The sequence below is a fragment of the Equus quagga genome, chromosome 12, assembly GCF_021613505.1.
Source record: "Equus quagga isolate Etosha38 chromosome 12, UCLA_HA_Equagga_1.0, whole genome shotgun sequence".
Classification (NCBI taxonomy): Eukaryota; Metazoa; Chordata; class Mammalia; order Perissodactyla; family Equidae; genus Equus; species Equus quagga.
Genome location: NC_060278.1, coordinates 64763443 through 64785858, shown reverse-complemented (window position 1 = coordinate 64785858; position 22416 = coordinate 64763443). Strand labels below are relative to the sequence as shown.

Below are 22416 nucleotides of genomic sequence, written 5' to 3'. Positions count from 1 at the left end.
TAATCCTGCACCAGGTGCCACCATGCAATTAAAAAGATGCAGGGAATTAAGCAGTGAAGACAGCAGCATGGAAGAGTGGAGTCTGGATCAGAAAGCAAAATCTGGAAGCATTGAGTCAAGCCTGGGTCTTGGCAGCTGGGTCACTAGAAACAGTGCAGCCCAGGCCCTCCGTATGTCCATGTTCCCAACCTGTGTGTTCTGGGTGCCTCCAGCAGGTGAGGATGCAGAAATGGGGCAGTCAAGGTAACTTCTTTTTGCAACTCTTTGAAAAGGAAAGTGCATATATTTAATGATTGTGAATGTAAGTTCTGCCCTGTATTTTGAGTTGTTATGAAACATATTAAAGCACATTGACAACACATGTTTTTCAGAGTTTATTAGGAGAGGTGCACAGAACAACGCACAAAGGAGGACACACCTGCTACTTCCTGAGGCCAGCCGGAGATGCTGTCTGTCCCTGGAGCTCTGAGGAGCCAGGCACAGCTCACGGGTGCCCGCTGCCTCCCCCCCCACCACCATACCTGGGCAACTTTCACGCCTGGGATGAAAATAAACCCCGCATGGAAACCCACGGTTCCAGAATTGGTGGAACACATTTCAAATACACATATTTAAAAATACCTACATTCTCATTTGGCGTTCAAGAGTGATTACTGACATTTACGATAGCATCTAATATCACAGAACAAGGCTTTACATACAATCTAACTCAAGCTTGAGCCACATATGCAAAAAGAACTTCAGCCCAGGGTAAGAGCAGGCAAAGTCTGCTGCAGGGAAGGGCTGCCTCCTCGCAGAAAAGAGGAACACTGCGAGAAGGGAATTCCAGAGTTTCTTCCTTAAATACACGGGCATTATCGCCAAGAACAGACCGAAACACAATTCATCTTTAAAAAGCACTTCAGCAAGTATTACTTCTGGAATCTGAAGGGAATAAGGTACTGGATTATTGAACACGTGGAGAATTTCGATTACTGCCCTCTTTGTTTTTGGGTGACCAATGCCACAAACCATGGAGATGTAAGCAGTGGGCTTTGCAGCCAGATAGGGACAGCTGTTTTCAGGGGTCGTGTCTCAGATTCCCATGCTAAAGCTATTGTTTAAGGAGATGGAAACGTGTAGGGGGCATTACACCATTCTGCAGCTGCTAGAAAGCAATGCTTTCCTGTTTTCCTGATTTAGACAATGGAGAAGCCAAGAAGAAAAATAATAGGAAAAGGCTTTCCTATATCTGCTTTAAAAAACTGTGTTATTTTGAATTCAGTACATGTTTTTGTCAAATCTCATCTCTGTTCTCTTAGTTTTCACAGAAATATTTGTGAGAAAGAGGGTTGGAATGAAAGTAGCAAATTGTCAAATCCATATTCTCCAAAGAGAAGATGTTTGTGATAAAACTCCGGGTCCCATCACAAGATGCTCAAACAGGGGCTCACGATCAGAAGGTACGAGAACAGCAACACGCACGCGTCTGCTGCAGAGAGAAACTCATTCCTGACTCAGCGCCTCCTGCATGATACACAGGAGCACACACATACAGGTTCTTTATTCCACTGTTCGCCTGGTCAAGGGGAAGAGGATGGGGGAGCCTTTCTGAAGGGTTGCTGGTCTGCCATTGAATAACACTAGGGCGAGAGACAGCCCCACGAGACCTGGCAGTGGCTGCAGCCTGCATTCCTCCATCCTCACCTCAGAACCCAGTTAATTCACCCACTTAATGTGCCGGGGCAACGCCAGACGGACGTGGAGCACCACAACATCACCATGACAATCAGGCGGGTGGGTCACCAAAAGCAACAGCAGCCGGGCTGCTTTTGCCTCGAGGTCATGCCATTGAGCAGTGGTAGGTTCACCCTGCAAAGGGCGCTCAGGAGTCCACCCATCCTGGGGCATTTTCCGACAATTGCCCCACCCTTGGCTTTTACTCCTCAGCTTCCCCAAGGCAATTGCCCTCCTGCATCATGACTTCTCCAAATAATAACAAGAGAAAAGAGAGGGATTGCCCCTGAAATTCAGGAATGGGCAGAGTGGGCTTCCTGTTTAGGGAGACAGACATCCTCCCTTTAAATTATCTGCCTGGGGGATGGGAGGGGGGGAGTTTGTCTCAAATAGAGTTTTTCCACAAGTCTCCCAGAATTATTGAACTATGGGAAATTCTTTTTGGATGAAAGTCTCCATTGTCTTTGAGCCTGCCGCCAAGTGGAGCCTGCTCCCTGTCCCCAGCGCCCCGCTGTTCTGCTGCTCAGCATGTCAGGGACAGAACGGCACCGGGTCTGCCCCTGCCCAGCCCGGTGACATGGTTGGAGGAGTCTGCACACGGCAGAGCCCACCTCTCCCATGTTCCATCCCATCAATTTCTCTGGCTGTGTCACAGCCAAGCCACTTGGGGCCCCTCTGGATAAAGCGGAGGGTTTGTCGATGGCCATGTGGCCTGTGGACATTTGTCTATCCACTGCTGTGGCCCCTGAACTCCCCCAAAGCAAGGATTTGCATCCCTCAGACAAAATGGCAGTGGTCTTCAAAGGGAGAGCAAAGGCAGCATCTGTTTGAGGTCAGTGGTTTTCATCAGATGCACTGCCTGAGGTCATCCTGTTCAGGGATCTTGGCCACTGGTCAGCAATGGCTGTGAGAGAAGGTAGGACTCATTCACCTGTGAAGGGGCTGACTTGCCAGAGGGGGTTTTGAGAAACTATTATTCGTCAACCCGTTTCTCCCCTTGTGGGTCCCACAGCAGGCATCCGCGGTCTCCCCAGTGTCAGGGACGGGGCTGCTGTTTCCCACGCACAGAAGAATTTGAACACAGAGACCAGAAAATGGGCTGGGCTGTAGAAGAAATGGAACACTGAAAACGGGAGAGCGTGTGGGTGCCCTCGGCCCATTCCAGGCCCGCAAGAGGGCTTAGGGGAAGCCTAGGGCTGGCCTGGCTCCTCCGCCCCAGACGAGGAGGGTCAGGACTGGAAGGCCAGGGGAATGTTGCATCTGCATTCCTTTCGTGGAAGTGCAGGTACTGGTCAGCAACACATCCGGCCGCATCTTTAAATCATCTGAATGGCCACACGCTTGGCTCCCATACAACAAACTGCCGACGGTCCTGTGGCCAGAGGAACTGCCTTTGTCTCCTCTGAGTGTTGAATATCAGTATTCTGAGTGAAAACTGAAGAATAGTAGGTGACTTTAAAAAGGCAGAAGTTCTGAACACCCCCCGTTAGGCCCCACAGAGCTTCCGTCTTTCCTCCTCCCACCTCACCCCCTTCAGTTTTCCGTTTTCTTAAAAAAATCTGATCTATAGCATCTACATTTCTAAATTGGCAAAAGGATATTTATGCGGCTCTGAAGGCCCTGCACCTGGCGGCTGAGGCTCTGTCCACCCAGGGCGTGACCTCCGGGCAGATGCATTTCCAAGGCAAAACCAGAAAGAGCGGGTACCCTCGTTCTGAGAGGCAGTTTGCAATCTGAGAAGGAAGCCTGCTCGTTCTCTCTGTCCATTCTGTGAGGGCACAGCAGAAAGCTCCCAGGAGACCCGAGGCCTCCCAGCGCTGCTCAGGCCGCCCCCAGCAGCTCTGACCTCCAGGGAATCCCGGGCTGCTTTCCAGGGAGCCGGGCAGAACCGTGCGGGAGAGAGCGCTCTCGACCACACATGGTAAGGGGAATCTTTACAGTTGAGCACTTAAAAACGAGGATATAGATTAAAATTGCTTTGACTAGTTTTTGCAGTTGCAAAAGATTTTAGTTCCTTTCTCTTTCTCTCTCCCTTCCCTCTCCCCCACTTTTCTAAGGACAGGAGAGAAAGGGGACTGAAGCAGCACTGGCTAGCCTCCCACATGACCGGTCCCTGACTTGGCGCAAGCTGCAGCCACGGAACAGGATCGAGTTCTCAGGATGCAGTGTGGACTGTGAACTGTGCTAAAACGCCCCACGACGACAGCTCTCCACACTCAGCATACGTCTCCCTCACACGTCCTTTAGTAACAGTCAGGACGAGAGACGTTGCAGTGCTTCCTCCCTCTCCCATCAGCGTCCGAATCCAGAGCAGCCTGCCACGGAGGCCGGCAGCAGGGCGGTGTCTTGGCTGCACTGGCTCAGAGACAGGCATCCTTGACTTTTTTCCTCGCGAGTGTTCGTCTCATTGATAGTCAAGTGAGAGCAACATCAGTGCACATAGATGCATCCATTCAAGGACTTCTGAAAGCAACCCCTCTCTCCAGCCCTTAGATGACTTGTTTTAAAAAATACTTTAAACTCACTTCATATAACTTTTCTCACATGTTTCAGACTTCACTTGCAAATAAACCCAAGACTATTAGAAACTTAAGAACTAGAAAATGCAATTTCTAAACTTCCTGCCTCCTTGCTACCCAAGCAGTTCAGTGGACTTCTAGTCATTCCGGAGGATTTCAATGACATCGAGCTCAGCAGGGCTTGTGATGGGAGAGCGTGTGAATCCAAACGTAGGGAGGTGCTTCCAGTCCTGAACTTGTTGCCTCTGGCCAGAAAAAGAGCTTCTTCTAGCATTAAACAACTAACTGACTTAGTCTCTGCTATACTAAGAGGGACAGACCCTTTTAGTCCTAAGTAGCATTAGCTGGCCGCTTTTTCGTTTGGGTGAACAAGTGGACAGAGAAGCAGCTTAAAGGGAGCCGTTAGCCCCGAATGATAACGCCCTGGGCCAGAATCAGTGAAAAAACAAAACCAGTCACATTTGGGTTGGAAAAGGGAGAGCGAGTGAGAATTGTTAATAGTCACATAATTCCCGCAGAGACATCCCAACCCACGGCTTCTGCATCAGGAACGCCACACTCACGTAGAGAGCACCTGCACGCTCCGAGCGGCCGAGCTTTTCAGGAGAGGTGCACAGCTGTTGCTAAGATTCCAGGCCAGTCTTTCGGAAGAATGTGGCTCCCCCTTCCAACAGGGCGCGTGGGGCTCTGAGGACAGTGCTGCCGCCCGTCAGTGTCTCTAGGTTGCCTCACCGTCAGCAGTCTGACCCCGGCGTCGGACTGTGGAAAACAAAAGGTGACACCACTGGGAGCTGCTGCCAGTTGCCGTGCACATCTAGACCCGGGAGAGACCACGTGCACCTGCGATGCAGGCAGGGCTGCTGCGCTGGGAGAGCTTGAGGGAGCCTCCAGGTTGGCAGTGGCGTTGGGGTTTTGCTGTCCAGTGTGGATGGCGCCTGCCCCTTGCCCTCCGCCTGCTTTTTGCCTCAGTCACGGCCCTCCCGCTTCCCAGGCCCGCCCCCCGCCCCCTCCCCTGGCGACCTCAGGCCTCCTTTACCTGTACTGGTTCTCCGTGGCCCTGCTCTCAGCTCGCTCTGGGGCCCAGGAGTAGCTGTCTGTTGCACTCTGGGGCTTTTTCTCCTTCTTCTCCTCCCGCTTTGCTCTCCGCTTGCGATAAACCAGGAGCCCTAGAGCCAGAGCCAGCAAGAGCAGGATGGCCACCACGGTGCCCAGGATGTAGAATAAGAGCAGTTTTTGTCCGTCGGTGCCATCGTCGTTCGGTTTGGCCGCGAAGTCTCCACCCGTGGACTCCCTATGGCCAGTGCTGGCCGTGGGGTGATGGGTGCTGGGCTCCATCCAGACGCCAGGGGTCCCACTGGGGACCATCGTCTTGGGTGGGGTGGGGGTGATGGGAGCATTGGGTAGGAGGGAGGGGCCCCTCACAGTGGGAGCCACCTTGGAGGTGCCCTTGGGGTCCCTGGTGGGACTGGACGTTGAGGCAGAAGGCACAAGGTTCCCCTGTCTCTCACCCATGTCATCCCCCTGGTGAGGCCCAGCTGGTGGCCCCAGGGTTGTGGTGCCCATGATGCAGGAGACCCCATTGGGAGCCAGCTCCCAGCCTGGCAGGCAGCCGCAGCGGAAGGACCCCTGCATGTTGAAGCACAAGCTGTCGCAGAGGTGGCCCTCCGAGTCCTCACACTCGTCCACATCCTGGCACTGGGTGTCATCCTCACCTGCCAGGACAAAGCCCTCCTTGCAGGAGCAGTAGAACGAGCCATCGGTATTGGTGCAGTCCTGGGCGCAGGGCGAGCGGCCTGGGGCACACTCGTCCACGTCCCGACAGGTTTCTTCTCCGGGGCCGCTAGGCTCGTAGCCCACCCAGCACTGGCAGTGGAAGCCCCCGGGGGTGTTGACACACTCCTGGGCACAGGGTGAGTCCTGGCACTCATCTACGTCCACGCAGTCCCGCTGAGTGGAGTCCAGCTGGTAGCCTTGGGGGCAGCGGCACAGGTAGCTTTTCCCGAGGGTCTCAGGGACGCATGTAGCCACCCCTCTGCACGGGCTGGAGCTGCAAGGGTTCCGGGAGGCGCAAGTCACCAGGTCGTCCAGCAGCCGGAACCCTGGCCGGCAGCCGCAGCGGAAGGAGCCATCTCCCCCCTCGAAGCAGTCCTGCTGGCAGCCCCCATTGTTGAAGTCGCAGCCGTACTTGGGGTTGACACAGAGGGGGCCCGAGCTGTCCCAGTCGAACACATCAGGGGCCTTCTCCTTGCACAGGAAGTAATGCCACTCACTCTCGTTCCTGTCCCCACAGGCCACGTTGGCCATGGAGGCAAACGGCACGGCCTCCAAGGAGGAGCTGGTGGCCTGGAAGGGGGTGGTATAGTTCACCTGGCCTGGGCCCCCCAGGGCCAGGGGCCGGCACATGCCTTTGAAGCTGAACTTGCACACGAAGCCCTCGATGTTGTTTACAGAAAAGCCGGGGTTCCCACAGGGGCCCTCGGCCCACTTGGGGAGGTGGCTGGCGAGGGGAGGCAGGGACAGGTCCAGCACCAGCGACACACAGCGCCTGAAGGTGCAGCTGTTCTTGGGCTCCTTGTACCAGTTGGCATAGGACGTGTTCTCCCCGCCGCCCACCCAGCTGAAGCCCCTCAGCGGCAGGGTGCTGTCCAAGCACTTGCCCTTCTCTCGCTGGAGCCCCATCCAGAACTTGCCCATCCGAGTTACCAGGGGCGCCTCCAGCTGGAGGAGCTGGGCCAGGGCTCGCTGGATGAGCCGGGCCTCCTCCTCAGTCTTCACCGTGGCCAGGTTACCCCCGTTCTTGCTGCAGTGAGATTGGGCCTCGGCCGCAGTCAGCTTGTCCCAGTGCGCCGTGTAGCAGGCGGTCCCCGCGCAGACCACAGCCTTCCTCTCAGCCCCGGCACCCACCCTCGGTTGGCCCAGCAGCAGCAGCAGCAGCAGCAGGCCGGCGGAGGTGGCCATGGTGGCCTCCCTGTCCCTCTTGGTGGGAGGCTAGAAGCCCGGCGGTGACCGCGGCGGCCCCAGCTGAGCCCCGAGGGGAGCTGAGGGCTCAGCAGCAGATGCTCCGGCACAGAGAAGGACACAAAGGCTGACGGCTTTTCACGTCCCCCTGACCCCAGGCGCATCCTGTGCTGTGGTGCTCCTTATATCTCACCGGAAACTGGGGCTTCCTGCAGTGAATAGTTTTCTGACTCCTGTTGCCTTCATCACGATTTTGTTGTTCATAAAAGGCAACAGGCGGCTTTGCCGGGTCCCCGGCTGAGCGCTGAGGAAACACGGCAGCGAGGGGAAGTCGGCAGGACGCAGAGACGCTGTCTGCTTGGTCTGGGCTCCATTCTCTCTCTGTGCATGAGGAAGCTCAGTGGCAGGCTAAAGAGTGAGTCGAGACTTTTGGGACCAGGAACTTGAAACAGCTCACTCAGTAACCCATAATAAAATTCCACTTGGGTTTGCAAACAACCAGAAGAGAAAAAAACATCCTCAGACTTGAGACATGAGGCCACGGATGGCTATAATTTTCAGCCTTTTTTAGAAGCAAACTGGATTTTCCTTTTGCCTATCTCACGTTCCTTTTGGCTTTGGGAGTCTTTTTTCTTTTATTCCCCTCATGGTGAACTTTAAATAGATAGGCAGTTTTTAAATAGGCACTGGGCCGTGGGAATGTCTGTTTCTAACACGATGCCAAGCTCCTTGAGAACATTAAAACAAATTGGGTGAAATTTGGCAGTTTTCAGGGTTTCACAGTGCAAATATTGTGCTGTGATGTGGCAGCATCACAAAAAGCATCAGAAAGAAAAAATGAAAATGCTTCTGGCTCGTGGCCCTGGGCTTGCACGCCTGCCTCACTGGCTCAGGGTTCCCAGGAAGGGCCGGCGTTCTGGGCGCAGAAGGAGAACCCAAGCCATGCAGGCCAGCTTCAGCACAGCAGCTCACCAAAGGCCCCGGATCAAAGGGCTCTTTTCCTGCAATCAGACATGTTTTGCTCCTAGGGCTGTGTTTGGTTGGTTCCCCAAATTAGACCCTGAGACAAGGACTTGGGGCAAGTGAGAGGAACTGAAACAGTTTATTTTGGAAGCGAACTGAAAGAGGGAAGAAAGGAGCCAACATGGGGAGGCCCTGGGGCTCCTAGAGCGCCATTTCCAGGGCACTCTGGGAGACTCTGGCCACGTGTTAGCATCTTCCCAGCTGAGGAGAGGGGGCTGGGCCGTTCTCCTCCAGCTCCCCTCCTCCCTAGTGGTGGCAACTCCTTGGCGCTCTGGGCTGATGGTGAGGACCTGGTACACCAGAGGATACCCTCGAGTGGAGAACGACAGCGGCAGCTTTTGGGCATGGCACCAGCATGTGCAATGTTGGCTCTCCACAGAGACCTGAGTTAGGGTGTCATAGGGCTTAGGAACTCAGTGGCTTTCAGCCTCCACAAAGGATATAGTGCTCAACTCAGACTCCACGCAGGAGTGAAGGAAGGGCAGTGAGCCTAGAGCCTGAAGAGTTGGAGGGAGGGAAAGGCGGAGCCTTCTGAGACTGAACAATGAGGATTGGGGGCTCTGTTCTCAAATCCAGGGGGAAGCACTGAGGGGACGACATGCTGAGACCGCCGTGTAGAGGATTGCCTCCCGCTGTGGAGTGGGCAGCTGGCTGACAGACCCCGAGTGGTGTGGGGGGACCACTCAGCAGGCAACTGCAGGTTTCCAGGCACAGTTGAGGGCAGCGCGGACTGGGCTGGCCCCAGATGAGGGGGAGCAGATTCAGGAGGTGATGAGGATCCAGACCAGGCCCTTCCTGCGCTGGCTGGAGCAGAGCTGAAGGACACAGGAGCTCCTCAGGAGGACTTCATGGCTTCCTGCTTTGCTACCAAGGGCTGGGGGCCCTTGAAGGCTGTGGCCACTGCAGGTGGGGAAACAGGGCCTGGGCTGGAGAAGAATCAGATGGGGCTGCCTCTTGGGGATGAGAGTCTCCCTGCCCCCTCATCTTGACTTGCATCCTCAGGAATCTGAATTTGGCCCCAAAGCTGGTAAAATAGGTGGGTTCAAGCGGACCTGGGAAGCCTGGTACCCTCAGCTCCAGGCCAGTGTAGCTGGACATACATTTAGGCTTGGTGAGGCTCAGTGTTGACCTCTGTTTGGGGGAAGCTGCATTTCTAAAGGTTTATTTATAGGCAGGGAACTTCTTCACATTGTAGAAAACGACTCCGACAGCGTGGGCCGTGGGCGCGTGCAGTTGGCCTGCACTCGTAGTGGGGGCCTTTCTCCTGGTTCATGCCATCCGTGCAGCCCAGAGCTGGATGCCTCAGTTAACCATTGTCATTGAGCAGGGTTCACCCCGAATGCCACGCGGTTGGTACGTAAGGACACAGGTTGAATGAGTGACTTGCAGCTTGTTAGCCGATTCTGACCCCCAGATCTTTGTCAGGCCATCTGCTTTTGCTGGCAGTTCTTCATCTCCCACAAGGGAACTTTCAACCTCAACTAGTATTCACTTAACCAAGTGTTTAGATCTTAAAGAAGAAAATGAACTGGGAAAGATGTGCGTTCAGTTTATTTATTTATGAACCCAGGAAGTGTTTGTAAAGCTCCTGCTGTGAGAAAGGCCAAGTAAAGTGCAGGAACCCTGCCCTGGGAGTCATGGATTCTGCTTCGTCCCTTCCAGTAACGTGCTTTACTCAGCCTCAGCTCTTCTTCCCCTCATCCGTAAGGAAGGATCTGGGAACAGGCCCCTGGGAGCCTCTCTTGCTCGAGCATCAGTGAACTCATGCTTCCCTCTCTCCTCTGGAACTGGGGAGAGCACAAGTGGGGAGACACGGGGACTGACTCCACTGAGCCCTTGCCACACGGCACAGGAGCCAAACCCGCTGTGTAAACCACGCAGGGGCCATCTCCCCACTATCCACCCAAGTGTGGAAACAGCGCAGTTTCTCCAGTGCTTACCCGGCTCCTTGTCCCCTACATCTGACTTCCACTCTGTCCCTCGGTCCTTCAGCCACTGCCTGCTGAGCTCGGCTGGGTTGCCTCACCTGGGACCCAGCAGCCGGCGGCCTCCAGCTCCAGGTCCCTTGCTGTCCTCTCCCATTCACAGAGGAGGGGGCAGGAGAGTGCCAGGCACTGGGGCACGTGCCTGCGAGCTCGGCGGAAGGAGGAGGGCTTATGTTACTGGTGGCATTTGGCTGAGTTCTACCAAGTACTTACGATAGTTTGGATGCCAACTTTGAGGAAATGCTGAGGCTCACATCCTGAATTCTCCCTTGGATGATGATCCGCCACATTTTATTTAGCATGCAGACTTTATCAAACCTCTCCGAGGACTGAGAGTTAAAGAAGAGGAATGGCAGCCGGGAGGCCGGAGAGCTTTCCTCCGCAGACTTTCGGGGTGGGGGAAGGGGGGAGCCATCTCAAGTGTTCCAGAATCACCACAAGCCTGACAGCATGGCGTGTGCCCTGGGCCATAGCCCACCTGTCTACGTTCATTCCAGACTCCCAACGAGGATGCTGAGCTTTCTGTTTAAATTGTCTTAAAATTCGACTTCGTACGATGCTGAAGACGGCCCCTGCTGGTCTCTAGCACGGGGAGAGTTTAACCTCTCAGTTACTCTGGAGCACAGTGATTGGTTTCTGGGTCGTTCAGGAATCTGGCTTCTCTTTTTCTTTATATTCCGAACTAAAAATCGAATGAAAGAGGATCTGCAAAGCCACATTGTGTTTTTCCTGGCATACCTAATAGGTGCCCAATATATGTCAGCCAGTTCTCCCCCAGAAAATGGAGGTTTATTCGCTCACTCAACAAATGTCTATGACACTTCCTATGCACAGATTCTGTTTTCTGCACATGGAGCCAAAGGGGAGATGGGTTTTGGTACTTTATGACCTTTGTACCAGACAGGTGGCATGAGGGACAAGAGCACAGCCCCTGAGGGAGAGTGACAGGAGCTAGGGGAAGCTGGCCGGCCACAGGGCTCAACAGTAGTTCTCTCGGTGGGTGAGGGCATGTTCCAGAGGTGGCCAGGTAAGCAGGGGGTGCCAGGCTCTGAGGTGGCGGTCAGGGTTGCCAGAGAAGAGAAGTGATGCATTCCACAGAGTCTGCAGGAAATTTAAAACAATAATAAAACTGATTACAAGTTGGTCTTTTTTTTTATTACCTTGTTAATTTCACTAAATTCCACTAATTCTAAACAAAGTCAATGATAAAATTTGCCTCCCCCCAAAAAACTTGTTGGTCTAAATTCTAAAACAATTGTGACGGTCACTGTAGTTTTAGTAATGTGTATGCAAGCCTCAGGTCAGCACCTTTAAATGACTTACCCTTTACTCAGCATTGTATTCTGCACCGTGGTCAGTTAGGAGACCTCGCAGTTGCAGAGCTGGCCCCCCGCCCGCGGGGACCCCCGCTGCCCCACCGGGAGTTCAGGGCGGGCCATGCTTAGCTCCTGCGTGCACCGCCCGGCAGAGCTGCAGTGCACAGGAAGCACAGAGGCTGCGAGGGAAAGGAGCAGAGGTCCAGGCACTCGGCCTGTCATTCTCTGAGAGCGCTTAGAGTTCTGTGTTGAAAGTTCAAAACAGGGGAACAGAGTGGGAGCTGTGAGACGCGATATTTTTATCAAGTAAGTGTAAATTTTAGTTCCTACACAAGGTATTTAAATGAATCTGAACAGCATATTTTTAAATTGAAGCTTCATCTTTTTTAATAGTTTGTTTTAAAACTAAAGAACAACTAAAGAAAAAATCATTGACACTGATTACAACGGTTCTTTCTGAAAGTAATTTCGTTGTACAGAGGTGTGAGGTGCTGCATGACCCTCCTGGGGTACAGAAATGCCAAGTGTGCAGCCCCATGGCCCAGCAGTTAAAGTTCCCCCTCTCCACTTCGGTGGCCCGGATTCACAGGTTTGGATCCCGGGGGCGGACCTACTCCACTCATAGGCCGTGCTGTGGCGGCATCCCACATACAAAGTAGAGGAAGACTGGCACAGATGCTAGCTCAGGGCAAATCTTCCTCACACACACACACACACACAAAATGCCAGGCGTGCAAAACCTTACGAGGACTCACTTCTCCCAGGGGGTGGCTTGTGGATCTTCCAACTGTTCTGCGTTGAAAGGGTAGAACACATCTATCCTGAGTTCAAATCCCGCTCAATACTTACTAGCTGGGTGATCTTAGGCAAGCCGCTGAACCGCTCTGTTCATTGCTATGTGGCACAACATTGTGTGACTGTTTCCTCAACCGCAATAGGGAACAATGCAACTTCACGTCTTGTGGGGCTTTGTGAGGATTAAATGAGTTCATACCTGCGAAGCAGTCAGCAGAGCGCCTGGGAGGAGGTGCGAGTGACCATCACAACAGGAGGCTGAGGAGCTGAGACCACCTGACTGCCTCACAGCTGGACTTGGGGACTCAGCTAGGCCATCAGCGGGCTGTGGGATTGGACTCAACCTCGTCACCTCCAGAGATGTGGGATCCTAGTCTGTCAAATGGGGAGGGTAGGAGTCATGACGCCATCACACTGTCGTGAAGCTTCAGTTACAGGAGGCAACACATGTGGACGCTTCCTACGGGCGGGCACACAGCAGACCCTTAGTAGCCTGCGGTCTCTGTTCCTGTGCTGTTGGAAACAGAAAGGCGCCGCCCCTGCCTCCCCCCGCCTGCATGCCCAAGAATGAAAGGAGAGACCCCTACGACCTTTGCTGGAGACTTGGGCCGACCCAGCCTTCTGAGTCTTCTTCGGCTCCTCGGCCAGGTACACACTCCTCATAGAGCATTATTGATTTTTCCACGTTTCATAAATAGTCTCCTAACATAATTTATCACTCACAATATTTATAGAAAATTTGACTAGGCTGAGTGTTGTTTTTAAGGTGGACTTGTGCTCACCTGGCAACTGGCTTCCATGAGCAAAGATGCTCGTCAGCGTTCAGAAGGAGAGACCACGCCGAGGAACTGGCTGCCGCAGGGCGTGTTCACATGCTCCGTCTCCAGCCACAGCTCCCAGCTCGTGCGTGAAACTCGAGGTTGTAAATCATGCTGTCATGGCTGACCGGGGTGATTTGCAGGATCTGTTTGGCATTTACAACATTCTTGGTTGTTCCAATAAGTTGTCATAACAATTTAGCCCTATTTAGACAATGTAATTTTATAGAAACACAAATGATCCATTTGGCCTCACGTGCCAAGATTGGATTCTCCATGAAATGAGCACAATAACACAACAGATGTTTGAAAAGAGGTCATGTAGTTGAAATAGATAGAATTTCATTGCCTTCAAGAAGCTGACTAGGGAATCGTGGAGATTTCTGGGAAGCATAGACTCTATTTGGAGAGGCAGACGTCTGAAGGACGCCCCGAGAACCCACAGGCGCCAGGACACTCGGGCGGGTGCTGCACGGCCCCTGACTGTGGGGGAGCCATGAGTCCTGCTCCAGGATCACGTGGGAAAGCTGGATCTCCACCTCACCTTCCCAGGGCGTGACTGCTGCCGTTGTCTTGCCTGGCCTCTGTTGGGGTCCCCAAACTGGAGTGACTTAGTACAAACGGAAATAACAATTCCCACCCCCTGTAGTTATGGTCGTTAGTCAAAATGGGACACTTGCTAGCCATGTGACTTTGGGCAAGTGTCCTTCCTCTCCGGGCCTCAGTTTGCTAATGTGTGAATGCTGTCATGCCCCGCAGAGGCATACAGATCAAATGAGATGATTTAGGAAAGTGCTGGCACAGTCAGTGCCTCATCGACAGCTGCCATGATCAGCCACATGATACAGTCTCCTGTGTACTAGGAAACAGCGCTTACAGTTTTCATTATCGTTTTTGCCCTAGCTGATTCTTGGGGAGCCGCCAAGAACACCCCAGAGGGAGGAAATGTCTAGTGTGCCCTGAGTCAGCGCCACAGAACCCTCCCAAAGATCCAGAGGTGGAACAATGCCCAAAGGCACTGCCCTGGCCACCAGAGAAGGGCTTACAGGTGACGAGAGGGAGAGGACCCAGCGAGAGCAGAGACAATGGTGGGCACTGCCACAGATGTCCCTAATCCAGGAACCCAGGCAGATGTGTAGGGCATGGGATGATGTGTGTGTGTTTTCAAAGCTGGCACTGTGACCTGGGATCGCAGCATCCGGGTCTAGCTCGAAGGTTGCAACACTGTATTCTCCATCGGTGGTGCATCTTTGTGCCAATCCATCACCACTGCCATGGGAGTCACAAGTTGCTTGGGCGTCTAAGGCCTGCTGGCTCTGTCCAGGGCCTGGGGTTGCTCCTCTGCGAGGTCACTGACCCCTTCAGAGGCCCAATCCTGCTGGCTGAGGTGAGATTGAAGAGGCCAGCAGGTGTGCTCCATTCTAACCGTCACTCAAACGGTGCCATGAGGATGTGCCAGCCCAGCCCACGGGTGCAGGTCCACAGGTCAGAGGTGAGCCTGTCTCCCTCAGAGGTGAGCCAGGAACTTGCCTGCAGGCTCTGGAGCATTCAGATCTGTCTGTCAAGTGCTGGGTTTTCCATTCTTCGGGGTGGGGGTGGTTATGGAGCTCCCTGAGTGCCCTGGGGGCACCCAGAGTCTGAGTCACCTCGGCCATCCCACAGAAAATGGGGTCCTCCCTGCCACCCTGAAGATCGAGGCGGGAGGTCAGACTCCCTCCCACCCCCACGGTTCTAGATGAAGACACCCTGTGAGTTCTCTCACACCTGGTCCAAGCTCTGTGACTTCAGGTGAGTTACTCAATTCTCCTGTGCCCTGTTTCTATGTGTGAAAGCCCAGTGTGACTCCCTGACCCTTTCCACACAGTGGGAGGAGGCGAGGGCAGGGAGGGCCAGACCACGAGCGAGTAAAGCAAGACACACCTGGCCGCCCCACATCCATTGCCTCCATCACGGCACTTACCCCGCAAACAGAGAAGAGCTCCCTTTTGTGACATATCATCGAGAATGGGCTGACTGCATTTGGTTCAGCGCAGTCATTTGGAAGATAAACCAGATTGCTTTTTTATATCCCTTTTCTTGAAAAGAACAAAGACTTGCCTTTTCACAAGCTGCTTTGTTTCTCTCAGTCTCCACCTCTCAGGAAGAGGGAAGGCTGTAAGGAGAGGAAGCCGAGCAAAGAGGATGGCGTAGGGACACAGCTGTCCCATAGCCCCAGGGCCAGAGAGAGCCCCCAGGTCCCACAGGCGGGTTGGGCGGGGCTGCAGCGTGATGTCTGAGGGTCTGCTATGGGCACAGTGACAGAGAGGAGTCCTTCTTAATTAGGCATTCCAACCTGGCGGGATTCCCCTAGGCAAGAAGGCGCGAGAAACCCAAACACCAGCGCCCAGTCCTGTTGAGAGCAACGAGAGCCAGAGTAAAGGTGGCCACTGTGTGAGAGGCCCCACGTCTCAATTTCTGGAAGGTTCTGCTAATACGGCTGCCCATTCCTGGGCTCATTTGTCTGATTTTATTTCACCAGTGGCTAAGCTTCATCACCTTGTTTTATTTCCCCTGAGTGTTCTGGATTATGTCTAGTTTCCAGCTGAAACTGTGACTCACGCTGTCCACGCCCTGTCATCTCCAGCATTTCAAGGGAAACAGGCCTCTTTGCGGGAAACATTCCTGTCTACTTCCTCTGAGCCCCCTGGTTTGCTCATCTCCCTTTTCCAGTTCTTTCTAAAAGTTGGAAGTGACCGGACCCTCAATTCTGGGAGAATATGAGTGCTCTCGGCCTCTACTGTAGTAATGTGGTCTCCCTCAAGCTGGGGCCACTCCTGGTCCATGAACTCAGGTCACGGCAACTTGTAGACATGGGCTTCTTCGTCTGAGTGAGAAGTGTGACTCAGGTGGAAGCTGGCTCTTGGACATTTTCTGTTAGACCTGCATGTTGTTCTTAAAATTTTGACTTAATTGTCAACATTTAAGAAGTGTGAAATTTTACATAAAGACCTGGATTCCTGGTTTCTCCTGAAAAATCAAAGTGTGTAGCAATGCTGGCACCATTCCAACACGGCAGTCAGTGGCCACACCAGCCCCTCATGGGTGCCGCCATGCTGGCTCCTGCAGCCCCGGGGGCCTCGACTTGACTAAACATCAACGCAGAGCCCAGCTGCCTTCTGTCTAAAGCTCTGATGGTTCTTCAGCTAAAAGTCACCCCCAGTCTATCCAGAGTTCTGTGTGCACGGCCCTCTGTGTGAAGTGGGTGGCAGGGAGTCGTTCTAATTATAACATCTTTTGAATCCTCCATGCCTCTCCAATAGATGCCTTCTCTTCTTCATGAGAGAAGCTCAATTGTGTATCTGTTGGCAATAAGCTTTGGGAGATGCCGGGAGACTCCCCTACCCATGGGTAAACCTGGAGAGGTCTCAGCCAGTGATGGCGTGCACATCGCCCTGGCTGGCACCTGATCAGGGCCGACATGTGACGCACACTACTGGTGTGGCGTGAGGGAAAGCGCTGGGCGCTTCGGGGACATTCCCCTTGCCCTCCAATAGAGAGGTGAGAAACCGTCATCCATCCTCTGAACGATCCTCTGGGTGCTGGTTCTCGAAGCCACTGAGTCAGGACAAGCTGGCATGCTTGGAAAGGTGGAGCAGAAAGAGGGAAGGAGCTGGGCCCTCAAAGGCCTCACTGACCTGCTGACTCAGCCGGCCCTGAGATCGCTCCCCTGAGACTTCGCACGTGAAATTATTAGCACTTTACGTTGTTTGAACAACTTACACTTTGGCTGTTACTTGCAGCTGAAAGTGTTCTTTCCAGACTTTTGAGTCCTAAAGATTTTAGTCCATGGGACATGAGTGACTCAGAGGCCTTTCCAGCCCTTCCTGGCTCTGTAGGGCTTTGGTCTGTGTGCCAACTCAAATTCCCACACAACACTTCTAGGGGCCAAACTCTGCTCCCCACACGCATATTGGAAGAGAGAAAAGTCTTCCACTTGGGCTCTTTCTGGTGGAAGAGCAGGCCTCCCCGGCAGGCGCTGACACGAGGGAGGCGGCTGAGCCGAGGAGGAGGCAGCAGACGGAAGGGCAAGACACCAGGCCACTTCAGGTTCCAACGTACAGAAGCCACTTCAGACCTAGACCGGGAGCAGGGCTGCATCCTTTGTCTGTTCAGGATAAAACAGGACATGTCACGTCACGCAGAGCACAGGCAGTTCCACATGGCTTCCTAAGAAAGGGCAAGCCAGAAGCCCCCGGCTTCTTACCTGAGTAATTCAGCAAGTGCGCATCGTTTCTTCTATCTCTTGATTTTGAAGAAGTGATTTTGGTGTGTCAATAGTTCATCTCTGAGCACCCTCCCCCTAAATTATGGTTTAAAGTGGTGACCAATTTGCAGGAGTTAGGTCATCACCTTGCAAAACCATCTGGTTCCACAGAATTGAATGAAATAATCATGTTTCCATTCAACCCAAAGTTTCAGGTTACTGTGATGGAGGTGCAGAACCCCAGCAGTTTCCTTTATTAGGAAACCGCATGACTCAGTGTATCAATATAGCATCATAAAGGATGTGGGAAACCTGCTCCGATTGAAGTTTACTGTTCATTTCTTCTCCCTGTAACGCAGCAACCTGACTCTTACAGACACACAGCAAGAGTAGACATGTGACTGGACGCCCTCCTCGGGCCTGGGAAGGCTGTCAGCGGGAGGCAGGCAGGCCTAGCTTCACCGGGGCCCTGCTTGCACTTGCAAGATGCTGGCCTGTCTGCCTCCAGGACAGCGCGTCCCTGGCCCCAGCAATGCTGGTCTCTCCTCCCAGCACTCCTCCGGCCACAGCCAGGCTCTCACTGGTGCGCACGATCACCTCAGTTTTCCCACCGTCTCACTTCTCTCCTTTCTGCTTCTCTGATGCCCCAAAGCTGCCTTCACAAAGGTCCCCTCTGACCTCCACGGGTGAATATACGGCCCCTGTCAGTCCTCAGTTACTCAACCCTCAGCCATCCCTTCTGGAATCCTGTCAGCAAGCACACCAGGCAGTCCACGTACCCCGAGTTCTTCCTGCCTCCCTGATGGTCATCCTCCTCAGGGCTCGCTTCTGGGCCCCTCACAGACCTATGGATGTGTGTTCCTGTCTTAGACCCTTAGTCCTTTCTGCTCTAAACCCCAGTAACCCAGCCACCCACTTCTCACCTTGCCAGCTAAAGTTGCCAAGAGCAAAATTGCACTCACTTTCTGCCCCACCTGCTGTGCACCCAGTTGTCCTGGAAGCACAGCAGGGCATCCTAACCTCACACCTCCCCAGACCTCTAACAGATGATCTGTCATCAAGCCCTAACTAGTCCTCTTTCTGCCTGCCCGGCTGTTCCCGTGCCTGACCTCCACCACTTCTCCCTGCGCTGCTCCCCAGGCCTGCTACAGGGAGGAGGTGATCAGTAACTTTGGTTGAATGGCTCCACAAATCCCACAAAGGAGAAGTCTGGAGGGACAGGACCAGGCAGGGAAGATGGCAGTCAGCTGAGAAATCAACATTTACGATGTGCATGACGACTTGACGAGGTATTCACGTTTCAGGAAGAACTGTGTTCACTTTAAAACAATGGAGGAAGGTTTGCTGGTGGCCCTGGACCCCAGCACCAGGTTTGCTGTCTGCAGGTCCTCCATTCATGAAAGTGACAGAGGTAGAATTCAGGCTGCTTAGTGCTGGTCTCCCCGCAGCTGGCCAGACCCCTCCTCTCTGCTCCAAGCACCTTTCTCCACCTCCCCCATCCACCAGGATGGCGTGTGCATCCTCCAGGGCACGTGAGGGACTCCTTGCCGTCCGTGGCGTGGTTTCCTCCTCTTGTTAACCTCAGGGGTCTTAGATTTCTCAGGTAGGGTTGACACTCAGATATTATTTTCAAGACCCACCACTGAGTATTCCTTCTCGACTTTCTTCCTCTTAATGTGTCTTTTTACAAAACATTAAAGCCTGCTTTCTGAGCTGTGCTACAAAATGCTTTCAGAGGAATACCAGCAATGCAGAGGTAGTCATGAGGATGAGGGGAGAGTGGAACAGTGAGAAGAAGGCAACCTGGTCATGCTTGGGCCTCAGGAGCCATCAAGTCACCCCGACATGGGGGCCAGCCCCGCAGCCAAGTGGTTAAGTTCTTGGGCTCCACTTTGGCGGCCCAGGGTTTGCCGGTTCCGATCCTGGGCGCGGACGTGGCACAGACCTAGCACGGCTCGTCAGGCCACGCTGAGGCGGCGTCCACACAGCACAACCAGAAGGACCCACAACTAGAATGTACAACTATGTACGAGGGGGCTTTGGGGAGAAGAAGAAAGAGAGAGAGAAAAAAAAGGAAGATTGGCAACAGATGTTAGCTCAGGTGCTAATCTTAAAAAAAAAAAAAAAAAGACGCCCTGACTTGGAGCAAAGTCTCTCTGATGTGCAGTGTTCAGCTTGAATATTCTTACCTCCAAAGGCAGGAAGGGCGGTGCAGAAACGAGTTGTATCCCCAAGGCTGCCAGTGAATCTGCATCAGGAAGCAGGCAGGGCTAGAGACCTCGCCCGGCTCCTGCGGCCGCACTGGGTGTGGTTTTCATTCCCAGTCACACCTGAGAATAACTCTGGCAACGTGACGAATCTCAGTGCCAAGTCCCGGCCTGGACCAAGTAAGCCAGACTCGCTGTGGGTAAGGCCTGGGCTGGGTGTTCTCGTCCACACACACACACACACCCCCAGCGTTGAGAAGCACAGGGCCTGGAATATTCTGAGGACCCAACACACACTCACTGAACAGAGCTGCATTCTCCCCTCAGAGAGAACATAACTGCACCTGCTGCAGAAGCTCCTTTCCCGCAAGCTTGCATTTGCCTGATAGCCGTGTGAGTGCTATGTGCAGAGCCCTGAGGCTGAGCCCCAGGACATCCTGAGCACAGCGCACATCCCTGGTAACTGGGAATTCAGAAAGTACTTTCCCTCATCTTCCTAACCTGCAAGGCAGGTCCATCCACGATCACATGCTGAGACAATAGCGATCCTCTCTAAGCTGGGCTGCCATGCACAAGACCAGATCTGGAGGAGTGATGGAGGAGCCAGGAAAGATGGAGTAACAAGGAGTGATAGAGGAGCCTGGATTCTAAGCTAGATCTGAGGGTGAGTGAGTGGGGACACATGGATGAGCATCCACCAAGGGTGCTTTATTATCCGTTTTGACGTGATGAGCCACGGGTCAATGGAGACTACCAGGAAAGGGCATCCACACCCAGAGTCCTTCGCCTGAGACTCTGCGGTACTAATTCCATGTTCACACAATAACCTGTACACAAATGTCTGTAGCAGATTTATACATAATGGCCCCGAACCAGTAACAACCCAAATATCCTTCACCTGGTGAATGGTTAAATAAACTGGTCCATGAATACCATGAATACTACCCAGTAGTAAAAAGGTAAGAGCTCCTTACACCCACATCAATCTCCAGAGACTATGCCGAGTGGAAAAAGCCGGTCCCAATGGTTACCTCCTATATGATTCCATTTATATAATAATCTTGAAATGATGAAGTTATAGCAATGAGCAACAGATTTTTGGTTGCCAGGGCTTAAAGTGGGGGTGGGGTGGGAGGCAAGTGTGTGTGGCTACAAAAGGACAACAGGAGGAATCCTGGTGGCGCTGGAAATGCTTTGCATCTTTACTACATAATGCCAACATCCCAGTTGTGATATTGTATTATGGTTCTGCAAGGTGTTGCCATTGGGGACGCTAGATAAAGCGACATGGGATCTCTCTGTGTTACTATTTCTCATAAACTATAGGTTCATCAACAATGATCTCAAGATAAAAAGTTTAATTTAAAAACAGGAGAGGGTCTTGGTCACAAGTTTATTCACACGTTGCCTAAGCGCTAGATGGAAGCTGCTCATTCTTGGCTGCAGGGAAGCCAAACTCATCCACGTGGGCCTGCCAACACCAGCCCAGGGTCTTAGGAACCAAGGCCAGTGTCAGCCCCACGGCGCCCCAAGGCTGTGGTCTTTGATAGGACCAGAGCTGCAGGCCCTGGGTATGGTGGGGACCAGCCCTGTGCATAGGAATTGCAGGAAGCCACCAAACGGGGCTGTGAGGGCCACTGCAAACCTGAGTGGACAACATTGCCCCCACTATTCTGAGAAGATGCCTCAATTGTCTGCACAACAGCCACTCCTCTGCAGGCACTGTGAAGAAGGATCCGTTAAAGTGTTAACACATTGTAGAGACAAAATAATTCAACTGTCCTTACAACATCAGGGGTCGCAAGCATTTTCCATAAAGGGCCAATTTGTAAATATTTTCAGCTTTCAGCCATATGGACTCTGTTTCAACTACTTAGCTCTGTCTTTGTAGCTCGAAAGCAGTGACAGACAATACGGAAACAAATAGGTGCAGCTGTGTTCCAACGAAACTTTATTTACAAAACCAGGCAGTGGACTGGATTTGGCCAGTGGGCCACGGTTCGTCGACCGCCCGCTTACATTCATATGATGTTTTTGCCGTTTGCACATGATGTCCTCCCCAGCCACCACCAGTGGGGCATGGATACTGCTTAGCAAGCTCAGCAGTGGACCTCTCTAACAGGAGAGAAGCCTGGGATGGCCGAGGGCCAGATGGGGCCTCCGGACCCGGGAAGGAAAGTCAAAGGCCAGCTCAGACGCCCCACACTGTCGGGGACCTGTAGAGTGTGGCCGGAAGAAGCCAAGAGTGGGTCACGGTGCTTTATCCACCAGCAGACGATGGTGAAGAAGGGCTGTCTCTGTCCATCGCACCAGCTAAGGTTAAGTGTATTCACACTGATTCCCACCTACACTGATGCCTGGGGTCATGGGTCAGGAGAGGAAAATGCTTGACACGGGCAAGAAACCCAGGTCTCCCCGCAGCCCTGGCCCCCGCTGGCTGTGTGAGCTCAGAGGGCTCTCTTCCCACTCGGGGTTCCAGAAAACAGGAGCGGATTGGAAGACCCCTCCCTGAGTGCCACTGTCCTTCAAGCCACGCAAAGTCTGCTTTCATCATGACCCAGCGATATTCTCCATCCAACCCCGGAGATTCCTGAAGGTGAGCATAGATACTCACTGCAGTGTGAACGCCAGTTATCGCTTTCATACCTGGTTTTCTCCAAAAATCTTCTTCCCAGCTCAGGCCTACATCCGGGTAGAAGGCCCCTGGAGAAAACAGTAGAACTTACAAACCATCTTGGGTATTAAGTTCCTTAGTAAAGCAGACAAAGACCTTGGAAAATGACTCAAATGCCGGGAAGGAAGTTTAAAAAAAAAAAAAGGAGCTCATTTAAAGCAA

General features: G+C 53.1%; 1 protein-coding gene and 1 long non-coding RNA gene across 3 annotated transcripts; both read right to left on the bottom strand.

Moving 5' to 3' along the window:
• Positions 1-361: 361 nt before the first annotated feature.
• On the bottom strand, positions 362-7594 carry CD93 (CD93 molecule). Its single transcript, XM_046679161.1, has 2 exons — positions 5272-7594; positions 362-4994 (listed from the first exon to the last, which is right to left on the bottom strand). The coding sequence occupies exons 1-2, from the start codon at positions 7191-7193 to the stop codon at positions 4970-4972; spliced, it is 1947 nt and encodes a 648-aa protein (XP_046535117.1). The 5' UTR covers positions 7194-7594; the 3' UTR covers positions 362-4969.
• Positions 7595-11144: 3550 nt separating this feature from the next.
• On the bottom strand, positions 11145-19626 carry LOC124249137 (uncharacterized). Of its 2 annotated transcripts, XR_006891279.1 has the most exons (4): positions 19563-19626; positions 13095-13276; positions 12512-12687; positions 11714-11760 (listed from the first exon to the last, which is right to left on the bottom strand). It is a non-coding gene; the product is annotated as an uncharacterized LOC124249137 (long non-coding RNA). The 2 variants fall into 2 exon arrangements; XR_006891278.1 differs by lacking the exons at positions 11714-11760; positions 12512-12687 and adding an exon at positions 11145-11302.
• Positions 19627-22416: the final 2790 nt, after the last annotated feature.